The sequence below is a fragment of the Pelecanus crispus genome, chromosome Z (genome assembly GCF_030463565.1).
Source record: "Pelecanus crispus isolate bPelCri1 chromosome Z, bPelCri1.pri, whole genome shotgun sequence".
Lineage (NCBI taxonomy): Eukaryota > Metazoa > Chordata > Aves > Pelecaniformes > Pelecanidae > Pelecanus > Pelecanus crispus.
This window is the reverse complement of record NC_134676.1, coordinates 50409359-50428803: the sequence shown is the minus strand read 5'-3', so window position 1 is coordinate 50428803 and position 19445 is coordinate 50409359. Positions and strand designations below refer to the sequence as shown.

The 19445-nt window shown below is 45.1% G+C and overlaps 1 protein-coding gene across 2 annotated transcripts in view; it reads left to right on the top strand.

Moving 5' to 3' along the window:
• Positions 1-12591: 12591 nt before the first annotated feature.
• Positions 12592-19445, top strand: part of SPTLC1 (serine palmitoyltransferase long chain base subunit 1) — a 41094-nt gene continuing 34240 nt past the window's right edge. For both annotated transcript variants that reach the window (XM_075726443.1, XM_075726442.1), the window contains exons 1-2: positions 12592-12618; positions 14558-14665. In XM_075726443.1, coding sequence (XP_075582558.1) covers positions 12598-12618; positions 14558-14665 — 129 coding nt within the window. In that variant the 5' untranslated portion in view covers positions 12592-12597. The remainder of the gene's footprint in view (positions 12619-14557; positions 14666-19445) is intronic.

The window sequence follows — 19445 nt, the reverse complement described above, 5'->3', positions numbered from 1 at the left end:
ATTTTTACTTTCCTACAATGCTATTGCATGAACTCTAGTGTCAAGTGGCTTCAGTGCATTGCCTCTCGCTGGCAGCAGATGTCCCCTTGTGCCCATCACTTCGCATTTGTAAAAAAGGCTAGCAGTTGCAAAATTACATGAACAGTTTTCATCAGCTGAACAGCATAATTATTTCCACAAAGGTCTGAGGATATGCAAAATACGTTGCTTCTATATTTTCATAAATGCAAGACTGAAGGATCAAGAGAAAATATCAAAATCCTGTGAATCTCAATTCAGTTTTTATTTTATGCTTTCAAACAAAGAAAATGAGGATAAGATGATTATTCTTAGTTAACTTTGCCAATTTACCACAAAAATCATGAGTCAATCCATAAAAGACACTCCACTGGGATTTCTTGGCTGGGATTTAAATACATTTCCTCTCTAATACAGAACCTGGTTTTTGTAATTGAGCACCTAAATATCCATTCTCAGATCCTGGTTTTAGCAGGTTAGAGATCTAAATCAGAAAGCAAGTAAAGTAACTGGAAAATTTTGGATTTGATGTCTTGTACTTGACCCTGCATTTCCGAGGGTAGCAGAATTCATTTCTGAGTGTGCACTACTTTAAGGAAGCGTAAGTTCACAGCTTTGGATACTAGGAACACTACCACTCTTCTAAGTATGTGGGAGCGGGAGCAATCCTCTTGAGTCAGTTAGAGCAGACAGCCACTGTTAGCTGTCAGAGCTACTTCAGTGGAGTTATAGAAATTTACACCACTCACCAAGAACTGCTTTGGTGGCGGGGTCTCAGGATCTAGCCAATAATGATGTTCTTTCAAACCCTGCAGTGTACTTTTGCAGTCTTAGGGACAACGATCTGATACAGAAGTTTTGCACAAGTTTCTCTGTGAGACAATACAAGCATGGTTAAAGGGGAAAAAAGGGCCTTGTTTCTGTAGCTAGCCACACATGTCCAATTTTGGTTAAAATATTTAACAGAAAAATCACTTGGAAAATGTACTGTAATTTTGGAAATGGTTTTTACACATTTGTTTCTCCATATGGAATGAAGAAATGCGTCTGGGAATGCTGGTACCACAACTCCAAATTCTTATTGTCTCACTCACTTCCTGATGAGATCCATACACAAAAAGCCTTGAAATATGAATTGACTGTAAAAACTCCTCTTGCACAAGCCACCCATTTCACGATAAGACTGTTGGGCAATTTAACAATGTATGATTCTCATTTCACCAGCTGTGCTTGGAAACACAGGTAGTGTTATGGCATCACAAAATGGAACACAGAAATCCAAGGGACTACTGAAGGAAGAACACGGCAGAATCTACCTCAGGGTTTCCTTTTCTTCCTGCATAAATACAGACACAATCCAAAGAATCAGACCAAGACTTTTTACCTTCCAGGTACAGAAAAAACTAAGATTTGCTTAGAAGTACCTCTAAATATTCTCAATGGTTCTCTCTTTGACAAAAAGTAAATGTGTTACAACTGAAAAACACAGCTAACCTACCAGGATAGAAAGTGATTCGATTATTTTACTTCCTGGTTTTGATACCAGGCCCCTGAGCTAGAAGACAGGGACGGGGAGCAGAATGGAGCCCTCATACTCCAGGAGGAAGCAGTTAACGACCTGCTACAACACCTGGATGCTCACAAGTCTATGGGGCCGGATGGGATCCACCCGAGAGTACTGAGGGAGCTGGCAGAAGAGCTCACCAAGCCACTTTCCATCATCTATCAGCAGTCCTGGTTAACAGGGGAGGTCCCTGATGACTGGAGGCTTGCCAATGTGACGCCACCCATCTACAAGAAGGGCCGGAAGGAGGACCCGGGGAACTACAGGCCTGTCAGCCTGACCTCGGTGCCGGGGAAGATTATGGAGAGGTTCATCTTGAGCGAACTCCACAGGCAAGTACAGGTCAACCAGGGGATCAGACCCAGCCAGCATGGGTTCATGAAAGGCAGGTCCTGCTTGACCAACCTGATCTCCTTGTATGACCTGGTGACCCGCCTGGTAGAAGATGGAAAGGCTGTGGATGTCATCTACCTGGACTTTAGCAAAGCTTTTGACACCGTCTTGCATAATATCCTCCTCGGGAAGCTGGCAGCTCACGGCTTGGACAGGCATACTCTTTGCTGGGTAAAGAACTGGCTGGGTGGCCGAGCCCAGAGAGTTGTGGTAAATGGTGTTAAGTCCAGTTGGCAGCTGGTCACGAGCGGTGTTCCCCAGGGCTGTTTTAGGGCCAGCCTTGTTCAATATCTTTATCAATGATCTGGATGAGGGGATCGAGTGTGCCCTCAGTAAGTTTGCAGGCGACACCAAATTGGGTGGGAGTGTCAATCTGCTGGAGGGCAGGATGGCCCTGCAGAGGGACCTGGACAGGCTGGACCGATGGGCCGTGGCCAACTGTATGAGGTTCAACAAGGCCAAGTGTAGGGTCCTGCACTTCGGTCACAACAACCCCATGCAACGCTACAGGCTTGGGGAGGAGTGGCTGGAAAGCTGCCTGGCCAAAAAGGACCTGGGGGTGCTGGTTGACAGCCGGCTGAACATGAGCCAGCAGTGTGCCCAGGTGGCCAAGAAGGCCAACAGCATCCTGGCTTGTATCAGGAATGCTGTGGCCAGCAGGAGCAGGGAGGTGATTGTCCCCCTGTACTTGGCGCTGATGAGGCCGCACCTGGAATACTGTGTCCAGTTTTGGGCCCCTCAATACAAGAAAGACATTGAGGTGCTGGAGCGTGTTCAGAGAAGGGCAACAAGGCTGGTGAAGGGTCTGGAGAACAAGTCTTCTGAGGAGCGGCTGAGGGAACTGGGGTTGTTTAGCCTGGAGAAGAGGAGGCTGAGGGGAGACCTTATCGCTCTCTACAACTACCTGAAAGGAGGCTGTAGTGAGGTGGGTGTTGGTCTCTTCTCCCACGTAGCTAGCGATAGGATGAGAGGAAACGGGCTCAGGCTGCGCCAGGGGAGGTTTAGACTGGAAATTAGGAAAAAATTTCTTTACGGAAAGGGTGGTCAAGCATTGGAACAGGCTGCCCAGAGAGGTGGTGGAGTCACCATCCCTGGAAGTGTTCAAAAAACAGGTAGCTGTGGCACTTCGGGATATGGTTTAGTCTAGTCTACCCTTGATTGGTTTAGGTGGGCTTGGTAGTGTAGGTTAATGGTTGGACTGGATGATCTTAAAGGTCTTTTCCAACCTAGACGATTCTATGATTCTATGATTAATATCTTTATCAATGATCTGGATGAGGGGATTGAGTGCGCCCTCAGTAAGTTTGCAGACGACACCAAACTGGGTGGGAGTGTCAATCTGCTCAAGGGTAGGATGGCCCTGCAGAGGGACCTGGACAGGCTGGATCGAATAGCTGAGGCCAACTGTATGAGGTTCAACAAGGCCAAGTGTCGGGTCCTGCAGTTGCGTCACAACAACCCCATGCAGTACTACAGGCTTGGGGAAGAGTGGCTGGAAAGCTGCCTGGCCAAAAAAGACCTGGGGGTGTTGGCTGACAGCCGGCTGAACATGAGCCAGGGGTGTGTCCTGGTGGCCAAGAAGGCCAACAGCATCCTGGCTTGTATCAGGAATAGTGTGGCCAGCAGGAGCAGGGAGGTGATTGTCCCCCTGTACTCAGCACTGGTGAGGCCGCACCTGGAATACTGTGTCCAGTTTTGGGCCCCTCAATACAAGAAAGACATTGAGGTGCTGGAGCGTGTCCAGAGAAGGGCAACGAAGCTGGTGAAGGGTCTGGAGCACAGGCCTTATGAGGAGTGGCTGAGGGAACTGGGGTTGTTTAGCTTAGAGAAGAGAAGGCTGAGGGGAGACCTTATCGCTCTCTGCAACTCCCTGAAAGGAGGTTGTAGTGAGGTGGGTGTTGGTCTCTTCTCCCACGTAGTTAGAGATAGGATGAGAGGAAATGGGCTCAAGCTGCGCCAGGGGAGGTTTAGATTGGAAATTAAGAAAAATTTCTTCACGGAAAGGGTAGTAAAGCGTTGGAACAGGCTGCCCAGAGAGGTGGTGGAGTCACCATCCCTGGAAGTGTTCAAAAAATGGGTAGATGTGGCACTCTGGGACATGGTTTAGTGTAGTCTACCCTTGATTGGTTTAGTGTGGACTTGGTAGTGTAGGTTAATGGTTGGACTGGATGATCTTAAAGGTCTTTTCCAACCTAAACAATTCTATGATTCCATGATAGCAACCATCAGAGCTGATAAAGTTGATCAGCTTCTTTGCAGAGAAATTTAGCAAAAGGTTATCTTTTTCAAGAATGAAGCATTTATCAGACTTTTCTGCAGATTTCTTCCCCTCCCCCAAAGAATCAAGTATTTGTATTCGCATCAATTAGTGGTCTCTGTTATTGATGCTTGTCAGAGAAATTAAGCTCTCATCTCACATTCTTCTCTGTTTGACAACTGCCTAGATAGTGAACATGTTTGTCCTTTCCTGTCTTAGGGTAAAAATTATAAATCAGAATAAAAATGAATGAAAATCTTTGGAGAGTTGTTCAATTTCATTACTATGTTTAAGCAAAGACCAAAGGAATTTAAGCTGCTTTATCACCTTACATGTTAATTAAGACTACTGTCATCTTTTAAATAATCAGTCAGAATATAACCCAGGAGTACAGAAATAAAAGTCACAAGGAAGAAACAGCAACTGAAAACTAGCTTGCTTGTTTTCCAAACCAAAAAGGCACAAGCTAGGGAAGCTCCAGTCCACTGCATTTCTCAGAAAACTGTTCTAAGAGATCAGCTGTCCTATTTTTAATATGAATTCTAAAGTGAAAAAATGGTATAAATGGAAATTTATATTTAAAATATCCTACCATTATAGCTGCAAAATTGCAGCCATTTCCTTCAAGAGAAGGGAAAAAAACTATTAGGATAATCAGGAATAATTAGGAGAATTTTCAGACGGAGCACAAGCTAAATTCTGCCAGTTTTTTCACTTGAAACTGTGCACTAGCTTTAGTAGTTGACGCAAACAATTGCATGCAAGTCTTCCAGTGCAAACATCTTACAGAAGTGAAGCTAGAAAACCAGTAAATGTTTCATGATGCTGAGGACTGGGAAATTCTGAAAAGCTTCAAAAAACAAGTTACTTTTTTCTTTGATTCCATCAGACTTTCACTTAGATTTTCAGACATGTCAGAAAGATCAGAATCTATTTTATAAAGCCACCAACATTCACCCATTAACAAGGAACGCATTGTCATCTCAATTCCCTGTTCAACGCTAGTGTTCAGGTCCCTCTGAAAGACACATTTCAATAATTACTTCGCGTGGGAAAAGTGTGTGGAGGGGTTCTCAGTCACTCTATTTCCCAGCACTATCATTTTATCCAGTTTATTTTATCTTTTAGATGTCAACTGCTTACAATTACTTAGTTTTGTGAAACATGTGGGGTGACTATGGATGCTTAATAATGGAGAACACAGTTTGTATTCCACTAATTGGCTATGAAACAGCAGTTGAATAGGGAACTATGTTTTCACTCAGGCCTTACTCAGGTAAAATCACACAGTTTAACAGCCAGGTAAGAATTTCAGAACTTGAAAGAGCATTGCTCTATCAATTAAAAAATGTTTTCAGCCACATCTGTTCTGAATTTGTAGCAGTTATGTTGCAACTCTCTGGGTAGCAAACACATGCAACATATTGCCTGGCTAGCTGTGCCAACACATGCACACACGTTTTACCTATAACCACAAAGAATTTCAGCTTGTATTCTGGTATGCGCTACGTGGATCTGTAAATAACGCAGTGCCTTTCTGTGCTTCAGTAGATTGGCAGGAACAATGAGCTGGCAAAGGACTACTTTGTGTTTTTCTGGCTGAAATTTAGTTGCTTCTTTTACATGCAATTTTACAAGTACTTCTTCAAGGGAGCAAACTCCATGGTGAAAACCATGCATTAAAATGCTGAAGTTATGATAACTTTTCAAAATTCTTTCTACTCTGATAATGCCATCTGAAGTCCTTTGTTCCTAAACTCAAGTATGCTAGTAAGACTTTCACAATCACATGCTGCAGACCACACTGCTACCACTAAAATGCAGAACCACCTGAAGAGCAAAGGAGCTGAACTGAAGAAAAAACAAACAGAAAAAGACCCAACAACATCTGTAGAAGGTGTCACAGAGTCACTGAATGCATTAGTAATCAATGCTTGCTACACTCAGCAAAATCAAGTTACTGAGAGCACTGAATATTCTGCAGATCTTAGGGAAAAAACCTAGTCATTAAGGAGAAAAACAAAGATTATCTTCTCATAGACAGCTCAACCTGCTCTCAAAGCTCCTGGAAATGGTTTGTGAAGATTTATGGCTTACTTAAAACTGGAAATAAACATTCAGCCTGAGGATGTTAAGACAGCATGGGATACTAAAATACTTTAATGCCCCACAGTGTTACATGGATGTAAGAAGCTACCAGAAATTGAGCCATATGCACCACAATGAAGGTATAATCAAGAGACGCTTTTGCTTTCACCAAAATCTGCAGCTAGTTGCTGTCAATCCATTCTTCCTAAGGCCAACAAAAATAGCGACTGCACAGAGCACAACTTCATCCCTATTTTGATCCGAGCTCTGCAATATTCCAGGCCTGAAAAGTTCTTTTCTACTTTTCATCAAAAAGATTTGTTGGCAATTAACTGTGGAAGAATGAGGAGGATAAATTTGTCATTATCTTTAAATGTGATCTGCTACCTGAATGGATTTAACATGCTTTCAAATTTAAGACTAGGAACCAGGTTTGTGGTACTTGATCCAAAGCGAATTCATTAAGGCTGGTGCTGGAAGATAGGTATCCATTGCATTTCTTTGTATCAAGAGGACAAAATTGCCATTTTAATCCTAAAAATGCAGCTTTAAATCTAGCACACACTGTTCCCATAAGGTTCACTGCACTCTAAACCTGAAATTTTGGGGAACACTTATGGTCACAGTCCAGTGCAGGAAAGAGCTTATCTCTGATACAGACACAATCTTTCACAGGCTCTGAGTAAGATTTTTGAAACTGAAGTAGGAGGTAGCCACCTACCTATAACATCAGGACTGTGTAATTGCTTATTCATCTGCCTATTCTTTGCAGGCAAATGAAATCTACAGTACACACTGCTCCATTTTCAAAAAATGGACTGAATTATCTTCCTTCAGAAGACTCCACTATCTGACTAGAACCACCAAATTCTCAACTCCATCTAGGACTCAAAGCATACTCACACATTTAAATGGGCAGCTTCATGCTCATTTACTTTTTTTAATGGATCCTTTTTTGAGGCATCTAGTTGTAATTATGTGAAGGCTGCATACATCACACTTTCGTGCTTCTCAGTACTGCAATGTCTAAGGCTCTGTGCATCAGAATAACCTGCAAATGATGGTTCCACTGTTTGTTGTCATAAAAGCACTCATTAGAGACCCCATTTTTATGTGAGACAGCCAGCAGATAACAGTAGTATAAAAGTAGAGGAGTTTGTACCAACCAGTGTGACCTTTATGTAACCACACAAAGGTTAAAGAGCTCTTCAGGCTGCATTAGGAGACAGCCTTTCACCTAGTCAGAGCATCAGAAGATGCGAAGTCCTCCTTTAGAACTTCTGTGACTAAATAGTAAGCATGGAAAAGACTGCAGACGAGAAAGCTTTAGATGTTTTGTACGAGTCCAAATCTTCAGGTAAATAAGCTGAATTGACTCAGGGTTAATATCCCTTTGCTTCTCTTCTAGTTTCATTCTCAAGATAGGAGGCCTGCATGGTGGTAGTTAAAGGAGGTGTGGGACATGAACCTTCGGAGACAAACCTCATGAGCTTCTGTTGGCCGCCTTACCAATGGCTAGAATTCAGGCCAATTGTGTTTTTTCTTTCTCATCTTGCAGGTCACAAGCTCTACATTGCATATGGCGCATATGATGTGTGTTACCTAAAATTCATGTCAGACTAGCCCATTAGACCACTTTGTAAAAATAGCATATGAAACTTACTTTTCAGCCTAGAAAAAGTCAGTCTGATGCAGACACATACCTTTATGACGCATCACTCTGCACACGTATTTGAATCTAGTCAGGTTGGACAATTTGCATATGAAGAGCTGATAGTATTTCACAATATACTGCATCATTTATTCTGACTGAATTACTCTCTTCCTGAAGTGATCCTGACTTTGTTGTGGTCAACCTGTTTTAAGTCCATCTGAATGACTTCAGGTACAAGTCTGCCCATCATGTCTGCCATGTTTCTAATGCAAATACGCTGTGGGAGGCAGCAATTACTCAATTCAGTGGGAGCAAAAAGTGGGACAAGCAGTGAAGAACACAAGTTGCAAGCTGTCCTATTTAATACAGTGCCTCTAAAAGAAATTAGATTTAAACTGACACAGTTTGGAGTAAATTGTGTGCTGTTTGGTCTAAGCTTTTGAAGTAAAAGGTGGACATTAGTTCAGCTGCATAGTGAGGCAGGGGAGAGAAACAGGTGAGCCACCCATCTGTTTCCTTCTGCAGTACAGGCAACCAGCCCAGCAGAAAGTTCTGGCCTGCAAATCCCCAACCTGAATACGTCTGAAGTACTGAATCAGAGATATGTGGGATTTAACCATGAAGGATACAAAATGTAGCTCTGCCACAGTAGTATTGCAACACTGCATATGGGTAACTGCAAGACAAGACAAACGTTCCCATTTAAACAGCGTCTGTTCTGTTGGGGGTCCCAGCAGCCTGGCTGAGCAACTTACAAGTTTCTAATACATGTTTTTCTTTAGTCACCACAGAACTGGGCCTATCTGTTGTCCATTCCATTTCAAGACACTTAGTTCTGCCACGTATTGGAAACTTAGGTGCTTAGCCCAATGCTGCCAAGCCCACTGGGGAACATGCACTGAAAAGAAGTGTAAGCAGGAGACCGACTGCTGTGCCTACATCCATCTGTGTGATAAGTTAGCTTTTTGTTCCGAAGGTCCACCTTTGGCTGAATATGTTTTAAAAAGAGGACTCTGGCCACTCTTACACAGTTACAATAGTCATTAACTCCAAACAGTTGAGGTCAAATTTGGTCCCTGTTGTACGCCAGGAAAACATAATGGCTTTTTCACTTTATGCCACTTTGTCAATACAGTTGCTCAGGGTGCCATGGTACAGTTTGGGATAGCCAGAATGCATCAGTGCTCTGACCACTAGGTACCCTTACTCCTACACAAAGCTTGTGTCAAGGTTGCAATCTCCAGGTGTTTCCCAGGCAGATCTAAGATAGGTTTCTGCTGCTGAAGTTAATCCAGAGATAATTCACTACAGGACTAGGATTAAGGACATTTCCAAGAGGCAGCGGTGCATGGCTTGAGACACCACTAAATTTATCCTGTGCTCTGCTTGCCTTGTGAACAATTACTCCTCCGCATATCAGGTAAATTACAGAACTTGATATTCAAGTTCTTCTTGGCACTTGCACAGTACTCTTGAGACATCTTTCTGCTTCACACTAGGACTTGGGACATGATTTTTGGACTCAAAGCTAAGCTTCCAACTGACTTCGGACATTTTCTGTGCTTGCTGCCAGCATCATCTTGGTTAAGCATGAGGTTTCAAACCAACAAAAACTAAAAAAGACTAACTAGTGCTATCCTGCTATTCTCCTTGCCAGTACAGGATTGCTTTCCCAACACTTTATTTGGTTTTTTGATTATTTTCTGCGGGTAGCCACAGAGCCAACAAGTTACAACTAGGCACACGAAAAACACAATAATATAAGCTAAGCTTTCACCACTGAGAACACGCGAGAATGGCTGCAAAGACTCCCTTATGTCCCTAATTTCCTCAGCCATCATCCCCTTCTGAGTGTGTGGTTGGAAGAGGCAGGGGGGAAGTGAATGACTCCCAGGACCTATTCCCACCAGTTCCCACATTTCTCTTCCTACCATCCCCTCTGTGTGCGTATCTCCAACACAGCAATACAAGTAGTATGTCAGCAACCACTTCCATCCCCTCACAGTTATGCATCACTTGCTACTGCTGTTCTCCCTGCTTTCTAGTTGATAAAGTACCAGGTCGAAAGGAGACAGGGGTGAGATGCAAGAGTGCAGAAAGAGGGTGGACATCGTTCCCTCACTTCCACTGCCAGCTCCTACTATGCGTCTCACACTTGACAGAGTAAGAATTAAGAAGCCAGCAGAAGAGTTAATAGAGCAAAGAGGACCAAAGATAACTGGCACTGGCTACCTGTGTGATATTTAGGAAAAATAAAATTCCTGATAGCCATACCAAGTCCCATTTTACTGCTTCTGGAGTGACCAGAGAGCAACTGCAGATAATCAGCATGCCAGTGCTGACCCAGGGGAACTGAGCTGGGAATTCTAAGCAGGGTGTAGGAAACAAGCGGGTTGGTGAGGAAGGTCCAGAAGAAGAGCAGTGATGAATACCGTGCAACTGGAGGATATGGGGGGGCGGAGGGGAGAGGAAGACAAAATTTGACACTTCCAGAGCAGGAATTTCCATAAGGGACTATCTCAATACCTCTTGCCAGGACTTTAACTTCAGAGACAGACTTAAGATGGTTTTCCTCTCCCCTTTCTTCCCAGCTGTAAAATGCCATTGCAGAGGACTTCTCCCTTCACCTCCCCTTTTTTTGCTGTCAGAAGTATAGCAGCCTTAAGCAATTAGTGGCAGTTGCCTTGTGTTGGAACAATGAAAATGCTGAACAATAGGGATAGGCTCATTATTATAAGAGACCCAGCCCTATGATAATCCAGACCAGGAAATCCAAATTCACTGCCAGAAGAATTACTGGTTAGTACGTTATTTCAAGCTGGAAACAATTCACCCTGTGTTTCACAAAATCAATTTCTTAGTCTCCCAATCATACATACGTATGTCAAACAATGAAAGTCATAATCTGATGTCGAGGGCAGGAGTGTAACTTAATCTGCAGCCCACCAAGACAACTAATGTGGCCCACTCTTCTGGGGGCAATTTGGGACTGGGATGCATACCAGACACATTCTTTGAGGTTGGTAGTAGCAGCCATCTCCCAAGACTCCTCTCCCGCATGATGCAATGGCCACAGAAGTACTTAACAGTGAACAGAATAATCTTCATGCAGCTAAAAAACAAAAGGAACATTTATTGTCTCTGTCCTGACTTTTCAGAAAGCCTCAAACCACATTTTTTCTCTTTACTGTGTAGAGCCTGGAATTTGACAAGTGTATCATTAAGTTCAGAAACTCAGGGAGAAGAGTAACTATTATGCACTTCAGTCAGCATGAAAGTGAAGTTTGCTGCTTTTAACCAACCACTACTGTAAAACTATACCATTGTTTGCTTGTAGTTAGCCACAACACCCAAGGTTTTTGCTATTATCTGTTTAATCAGCTGCTGCCCCAGGTTCCTCTCCTCTAACCATGGTGAAGACTACTGAGTGAAGCCCCAAGGGGTGCCATTCCACGGTGCTCTTCCAGAAGACCATCAGAAGCCCTCCACAGCTGCTTAGCTTCAGTGAAACAGCTCCCAAACACCTCCTTTAGCAGCCATGTCCTTTGTTCCCTTTCCATCAAGCGCTACCTCACTTCCTAAACAAACTTCTTTCCAGCTGCCCCTCCTCACTTCCTAAACAAACTTCTTTCCAGCTGCCCCTCCTCTCCGCTGCCTTTTAGGCAATTGCTCAAATCCTGCACAGCTGCACACAAGGACTCGGTCACCTCCCCACACTCAGGTGCATCCATGCAAGGTCTTCACCATTACTCTTTTTCTTCACGAGGTTTCTCTCTCCCCAAGAACGTTCAGCTTTTATGACTGCCCACTTTGACAAGACTCTTAAACCTGTAATTTCTCTTACTGAATTTACTCATTGTTTCCACTATACTCCGTTTTGCTTTTGCAGATCAATTCATTAGCCGAGTATCGGAACAACTGTTCCTTACAGCAGCGAGGTCACCACTCACAGGAAGAGAGGCAGCAAGCGTAATGTTTGCTCTTGAGGCACCGAAGCGCAGGCGCTGCCCCTCGGCCGGCTCCGGCCTGGGACAGCGTGGGGCCCAAGAAGCCGATGGGTGTGGAGAAAGCGACGCCAGGTTTACGCCAGCAGGTTCAACAGACAGCACCGGCTTTGAAACGTGGAGAGGAAATACACACCGACACGTCCAGGTTAGCCTCCTTCGGCAAGTTCAACTTAGCTGATTTCATTCCTTTAACACACCTTCCCGCTCCGGCCCCGCTCCCTCAGCAGGGCCGCCAGAGGAAACAGCTGCTTGGGGCGACGACGTGGGGGCAGTAGCTGCGAAGTCACCCACGCAGGAGCACGGGACGGCCACGCGCACCGCCAGAAAAGGCGTTTCGTTACAAACCCCCGTTACCGAATTCCCGAAAAGCGGCCCTTACCCCGCGGCGCCAGGCCGCCACCCCGCCCGGCCCTGCCCGGCCCGCCCTCGGCCGCCCTGCCCCGCCCCGCCCCGCCGGGCCGCAGGGGGGCGCTCTCCCGCTGGCGGCCGTGGGCCCGCCCCTGACGCCGGCGTGGGGCGGTGGCGACGCCCGGGCGGGCCGCAGAGGCGGAAGCGGGCAGGGGCGGCCATGGCGGCGGTGGCGGCGGGCGTGGGGCAGCAGTGGGTGCTGGTGGAGATGGTGCAGGCCTTCTACGAGGTGCGGTCTGGGGCGGGGGTGCCGGGGGCTGTCCGAGGGCCGGCGCGGGGATCGGGGGAGCGGGGTGCGCCGAAGGGCTCCCGCCGCCGAGCCGCGCCGCGCCGCGTCAGGGCCCCCGGGCGTCCCGTGGCTGTCGGAGCTCGGGTGATGGCTGCGAGGCCGCCCCGTTCCTGGGCCGCTGGTGTCGGGCGCAGGGAGCGGGAAGGTAGGGCCGGGCCTGCCCCGGGGCCGGTAACCGGCGAGGCTGGCTCGGTGTCGGGGGTGGGGGGGGCTGGCAGGGTGAAGCTGTGCCTGGCCCGGAGCTGGCTGCGGATCAGTGCCGCCTATGTAAGGCTGCGATCGCGAAATTGCTAATATATGTATGTGCACCGTACTTAGATATTGAAAAACAATAGATGCACGCGCTTACGCTTTTCTCGATTCAAGTTTATAAAGCTACGTTTAAGGTGTATACCAGAGCATTAATCCTTAACAAGGTTCACAGTGTTCTTTGAGTGTAAGGTCTGGGTTTGTAACTTACAAGTGTTACTTACAGCGGAAGAAACAACTTCTAAGTGTTTATGCTTGAGTTCTCTCCTGGAGGGAATCAGCACGACATTTTTGTATCCGCACTTTGTTTCATGATATTAAAAAGGGGTGTCGTGATGACAGGTGGTGTTCTTGTAGCAACAGTCTGTTTCCCTCCCTTCCTTTGGCAAAGGTTGGTAACTTTTTAAGAATTTATACTAGGGTTTGCGGTACAAGTATAGAAGTGCTTAGCTACTGAAGCTGGTAGGGCAGTCTAGTACGCTGAATTCAGGATAATTGTAGGCACTGAAAAGCAGAGAGAATTAGTTTGTGTGCACCTTTGCTACTATACTATGTGTTCTTTAGGTGTCACAGTGTGCATATGTATTCTTAATATGTTTGGTGAACTGAAAAGTACTCTGCAAATGATAAATTCATTATTTGCAGTTTGATACACTATAGGACTCCTTACTGGTTTTAAAAACTTGTGTTTAGTTTCCTTTAGTTTCTGGATGTCTGGTGCATTCTGCTTCCTTTTCTGGCAGGTCCAGTGCCACCAGAAAACGTTGATGTGTGGGGGCTCTTCCACTGAGTTGAAGAGGGAGTGCACTATGTGTGCACTTCGAGTCTTTTAAAAACAGTAGACATCCACAGTGTAGACAGGAGCCTTTCTGAAATGGTATAACTAAACCTATCATTAAAACTAGATGTCAAATGCTGATGCCACAACTCTCCGTTTACTTTAAACTGGCTGTGCTGCCAGAGAAAACTAACTTCCCTCCCTCCAAGCACCCAAAGAGGCTAACTTTAACTTGGATCAACGCTCTGTTCTGGTTTGCTGTATATGTTCCTAAATGTTGTGTCTGCACAAAAGAGTAAATGACACAGGGGCAAAACTTTGTCTGGTGACTGCGTTGGGTTATACCTGCTCAAAGTGCCTGTGAAACTGACAAAAATGGACTGTGAGGACAGGATTAGGTTTCTTTGTAAATAATAGTAGCTGTTGCTGCTGGTGGACTATAAGAATGTAGTGTTGAAGTGGGTGCATAGAGATGACACAGAACTTCAGGCTCTCAGGAGACTTGCTTGTTGTGAAAGCTGTCTCCCTTCACAGATACTGGTGCAACTGGTATGGCTTATCTGCCTTTACTCTCAATATTCAGTTTATGTGTATGTGTGGAACTGAAGCTGCATGTCCATTTAGAGCGTGCCTTGTTCATTAACAGCAGAATAAATCCATTCAAACTCAAGTTAGTTGTTGTAAAGCAATCCACTTTCATATAATTATAATTTTTACTGATTTAGAAATACATATCAGCTGATGATCATCTTATTTTCTCTGAGTGTACTAGTAGAGACAAAATGGTTGCAAAGTGTGACACTGATTCAAATAGAATTCTGTGCAGACTTATTTTTGTGCTTTTATTTTCAGGCTCCTGCTTACCATCTCATTTTGGAAGGAATTCTAATTCTGTGGATAATCAGACTTCTTTTCTCCAAGACATACAAGCTTCAAGAGCGATCTGATCTAACACCCAAGGTATGGTGGAAAAATATTTTTCTTTAGAGAAGCAGTTTATAGCAATTGATGTATTTGGCTGTTGAACCACTGCTGCATCACAAATTGTGTTGTTTTTTCTTAGCATTTCAAAGGGTAGGCTTACTTTGGACTAAGAAACTGCTTATTGCTTAAATGCTTCAGTTTGTGCTTTTAAAGTAGCACTGTGTTTGAAAGTCTTGAGAAATACAAAAGAACTGATGTGACCGTGACTGCTAAGCTATGAAAAGCTGCCATTAGCTCTACTCAGTGGATGTCTTGGTTTTAAAAATGGAAGCTATACTAAAAAAAACCAACCAAAAACCAAAATAAACTGTAAGAGTGTACACTAGGAAAATGATCAGTCTGTACATGTGGTATTTGTGAGTAATAGCTCTGAGTTTACAGCGCTAAGTGAGTTCCAGAAAACTCTGTAGTTTAGCAGCGGTTTTCTTCTTTTGCAATGCAGTTGTCTCAAAAAAGCTGTAATTGTTTGTGAAGACTGGAATTTCTCCCTGACTTCTGGAGGGAGCTGAAGACTATCAGGAATAAGTAGAGTTTGTTTTGGAGATGTCCCTGGACTAGTTTGTCTGAGACATGGTCTGTAATGGGGCTTGCTGCATAATGTTAGAAGATGCCATTGGATATATTCAAAGGATGATTGGATGCACTCTCTGAATGTGAAAATAGTGAGGTGAACAAGGACACATTCATTTTTCTTGGTCAGAGATGAACTACAGTGATGTACTGCAATATGACAACCACCTTGTGTGTGTGAGGGGTTGATCTGAAGGATTTGGAGTCCCATGTAACAAACAAGCTTAGTTTGCTAGAGCTTCAGAGGAATGGTATCCTTTATGAATGGGATAAAACACTGGAATTTCTTCATGGTACTGAGGAAGGTTTGTGAAACAGATTTATGGGTATTTTACCTTGTCATTCCCATCTGTATCATCCGCTTGCATGCTTTTTGATCTTATTCTCGTTAAGCATACACGTTAAGCATGTGGGCTTGATGTAATGCAACAGTGAACAGGATGCAGGGACTATAGGTGCAAGGCTGTAAATGTGAGCAAATCTGCAGGCACTGTCCTCTTTTGGAGAGTGCTTACTAAACTTAGAGTTTATAGAGCTTAAGAGTATTCTAGGGAACACTTTAGCATGCATTTATTGGAAGCATTTAGTATTGGAGGCAAGAAGTGAGCTGAGGAGGAATCAAGAAAGGCCAGTTCAATTTTGTGCTTGGAAGGGTTTGAGTTGATCCTGGGATTCTTGAAGCTTGCCACCCTTGATAAGAATACAGAGGAGTGTATGCAAAGGGAATTCCAATGTGGTGAAGTGCTGAATGTTCAGATTGTCTAGGAAGACGTGCTGCAGCTTTAAAGTAGCCTCTGGCTGTCCATTCAGAAACTGACAGTTCATTTAGTAGAGTTTTCCTGCATCACATGGTTTAGATCTCTGGTGTTTTGGAGGATAACTTTTTTCTTTTGAAAGATTTATCCTCTCAGCAGTAGGTGTTGGGAAAAGGCTCTTTGCTACTCGTGCATAATTGGTGACCTGAAAAAGCTGAAACCTACTTCTTCCTTATAGAGTAAGGATTACACTCAGATACTTCTATGTGTATCTTGAATGTTATCATCCAGTTGCAGGTCATCTCCTTCATTCACTGACAGACCATTTTGCTGAAGCTGAAGTGGTTTAAGAAAGTGCTCAGCCAAATCTGGAACAGTGGTACGCAGGGAAGAAAATTGTTCTGTCTCTTCTTGTCTGAGAGTGATGAGCGATTGGGAGATTGCATGTGTAGCTGGTCTGCTGCAGCTCAGTGGAAGTAGGGGTTTAGAAGGGGGTCAAAAGGGGGAAAAACATTTGGAAATGGATCGTGCTTAATAACAATCCTACTTTTGCAGGATGACAGTAGTTAGTTCGGGTCACCTGTCTGGTTGTGTCCCCTCCCAAACTCTGGTGCACCCCCCCAATCTATTCACTGTAGGGCAGAGTGAGAAACAGAAGGCCTTGACACTGTGCAAAACGCTGTTCAGCAAGAGCTACACCATTAGTTTGTTATCAGCATTGTTTTCGTCACAGATCTAAAACACAGGGCTATATGAGCTGCTATGAAGAAAATTAACCCCATCCCAGCCAGCCCAATCCCATACAATATGGGATCCCACACAGCCAGGCTTCTTGTGTTTGTGTTGAGCTGCGTGTAGTAACATGCCAGCTCTTCAGCAAGGAGACTGCTCATCTGCTTTCTGATTTGTTCTAGTTTGATTCATGCTGTGGTGTCCAGTCTTTACCACACCAGAAAGAAATACTGGATTGCTCAGGTACAGGTGCTGGAGGCAAGCCAGCTCAGGTGGTGGAGCTCAGGCTACCTTTATGTCAACCACTCATGTAATGATACTTGGAGTTTCTCTGTGAATTATTGTTGGGAATGCTGCCAGGGCAGAGCTGGCTCCACACAGTAAGTATTACTGAAGGATACCACTATGTGATCTGTCAGGACCAGTCTGTCCTGGGGAACCGGAGGCAGATGATATATTGTGCAACCTAGTGCACTTAGGAATCATACTTCTAAAACAGTGAAGAAATCCACCCTGAAGGTGGCTTCGGGGTTTAGTCAAATGTGTAGCAAGAGTACTGTGAAATCCAGTGCAGGAATGAGCTTTCAACTGACTGAGTGTCATCCTTTCATAACAGTGTTTGTAGGTATTCCTATTGGTTCTATTCCAAAATAATGAAATCTTCCAAATCATTAACTAAAAAGGTGGAGTACTTCTCTGTGACTAGAAGTTCCTGATAGTTAGGGATTTAGAATCATAGAATCGTTTAGGTTGGAAAAGACCTTTAAGATCATCCAGTCCAACCATTAACCTACACTACCAAGTCTACTCTAAGCCAATCAAGGGTAGACTAGACTAAACCATGTCCCGAAGAGCCACATCTACCTGTTTTTTAAACACTTCCAGGGATGGTGACTCCACCACCTCTCTGGGCAGCCTGTTCCAATGCTTGACTTCCCTTTCCATAAAGAAATTTTTCCTAATTTCCAACCTAAACCTCCCCTGGTGCAGCTTAAGCCCATTTCCTCTCGTCCTATCACTAACTACATGGGAGAAGAGACCAACACCCACCTCACTACAGCCTCCTTTCAGGGAGTTGTAGAGAGTGATAAGGTCTCCCCTCAGCCTCCTCTTCTCCAGGCTAAACAACCCCAGTTCCCTCAGCCGCTCCTCATAAGACCTGTGCTCCAGACCCTTCACCAGCTTCATTGCCCTCCTCTGAACATGCTCCAGCACCTCAATGTCTTTCTTGTATTGAGGGGCCCAAAACTGGACGCAGTATTCCAGGTGCGGCCTCACCAGTGCCGAGTACAGGGGGACAATCACCTGCTTGCTCCTGCTGGCCACACTCTTCCTGATACAAGCCAGGATGCTGTTGGCGTTCTTGGCCACCTGGGCATACTGCTGGCTCATGTTCAGCCAGCTGTCAACCAACACTCCCAGGTCCTTTTCAGCCAGGCAGCTTTCCAGCCACTCTTCCCCAAGCCTGTAGCATTGCATGGGGTTGTTGTGACGCAAGTGCAGGACCCAGCACTTGGCCTTGTTGAACCTCATCCAGTTGACCTCAGCCCATCGGTCCAGCCTGTCCAGGTCCCTCTGCAGGGCCATCCTACCCTTGAGCAGATTGACACTCCCACCCAACATGGTGTCATCTGCAAACTTACTGAGGGCGCGCTCAATCCCCTCATCTAGATCATCGATAAAGATATTAAACAAGACTGGCCCCAAAACAGAGCCCTGGGGAACACCGCTCGTCACCGGCCGCCAACTGGACTTAACTCCATTTACCACTAGTCTCTGGGCTTGGCCACCCAACCAGTTTTTTACCCAGCAAAGACTATGCCTGTCCGAGCCATGAGCTGCCAGCTTCCCAAGGAGAATATTGTGGGAGACTGTGTCAAAAGCTTTGCTAAAGTCCAGGTAGATGACATCCACAGCCTTTCCATCATCTACCAGGCGGGTCACCAGGTCATAAAAGGAGATCATGTTGGTCAAGGAGGACCTGCCTTTCATGAACCCCTGCTCGCTGGTCCTAATCCCCTGGTTGACCTGCACTTGCCTGTTGAGTTCACTCAAGATGAACCTCTCCATAATCTTCCCTGGCACCGAAGTCAGGCTGACAGGCCTGTAGTTCCCCGGGTCCTCCTTCCGGCCCTTCTTGTAGATGGGTGGTGTCACATTGGCAAGCCTCCAGTCATCAGGGACCTCCCCTATTAACCAGGACTGCTGACAGATGATGGAAAGTGGCTTGGTGAGCTCCTCTGCCAGCTCCCTCAGTACTCTCGGGTGGATGCCATCTGGCCCCATAGACTTGTGAGAAGTACAAATAAGTACTTGGGGAAGTACAGATAAGTCTGTGGCCAAGCAGGGTGCTAGGCATATAGATTTTTGTGGGCATTTCACCCAAAAGAAAACCTATAGAAAAGCAACAAAGTGCTGCTGAGGACTGGAGTGGGCTCTGGGATATTGCATGGCATCATTTATCTATAAGCTCACTCTGCAGACACCAACCATTTGTGTGAAAGGAAGGCGCCCTCCAGATGTGTTTTTCACTCTGCAGTAAATGGTACTGAGCTTTTCTCTCAAAATCTCTGAAGACCAACTAGGAGCCATGTCTTACCATTTGTGGATGGTTGTTTTCTTTGGTTTTAGAATTTTCACTGCTGTAGTAGTATGGGAACAGTTTTATTAGAGCAGCATTAGTGAGGAGGCTGGAAAGT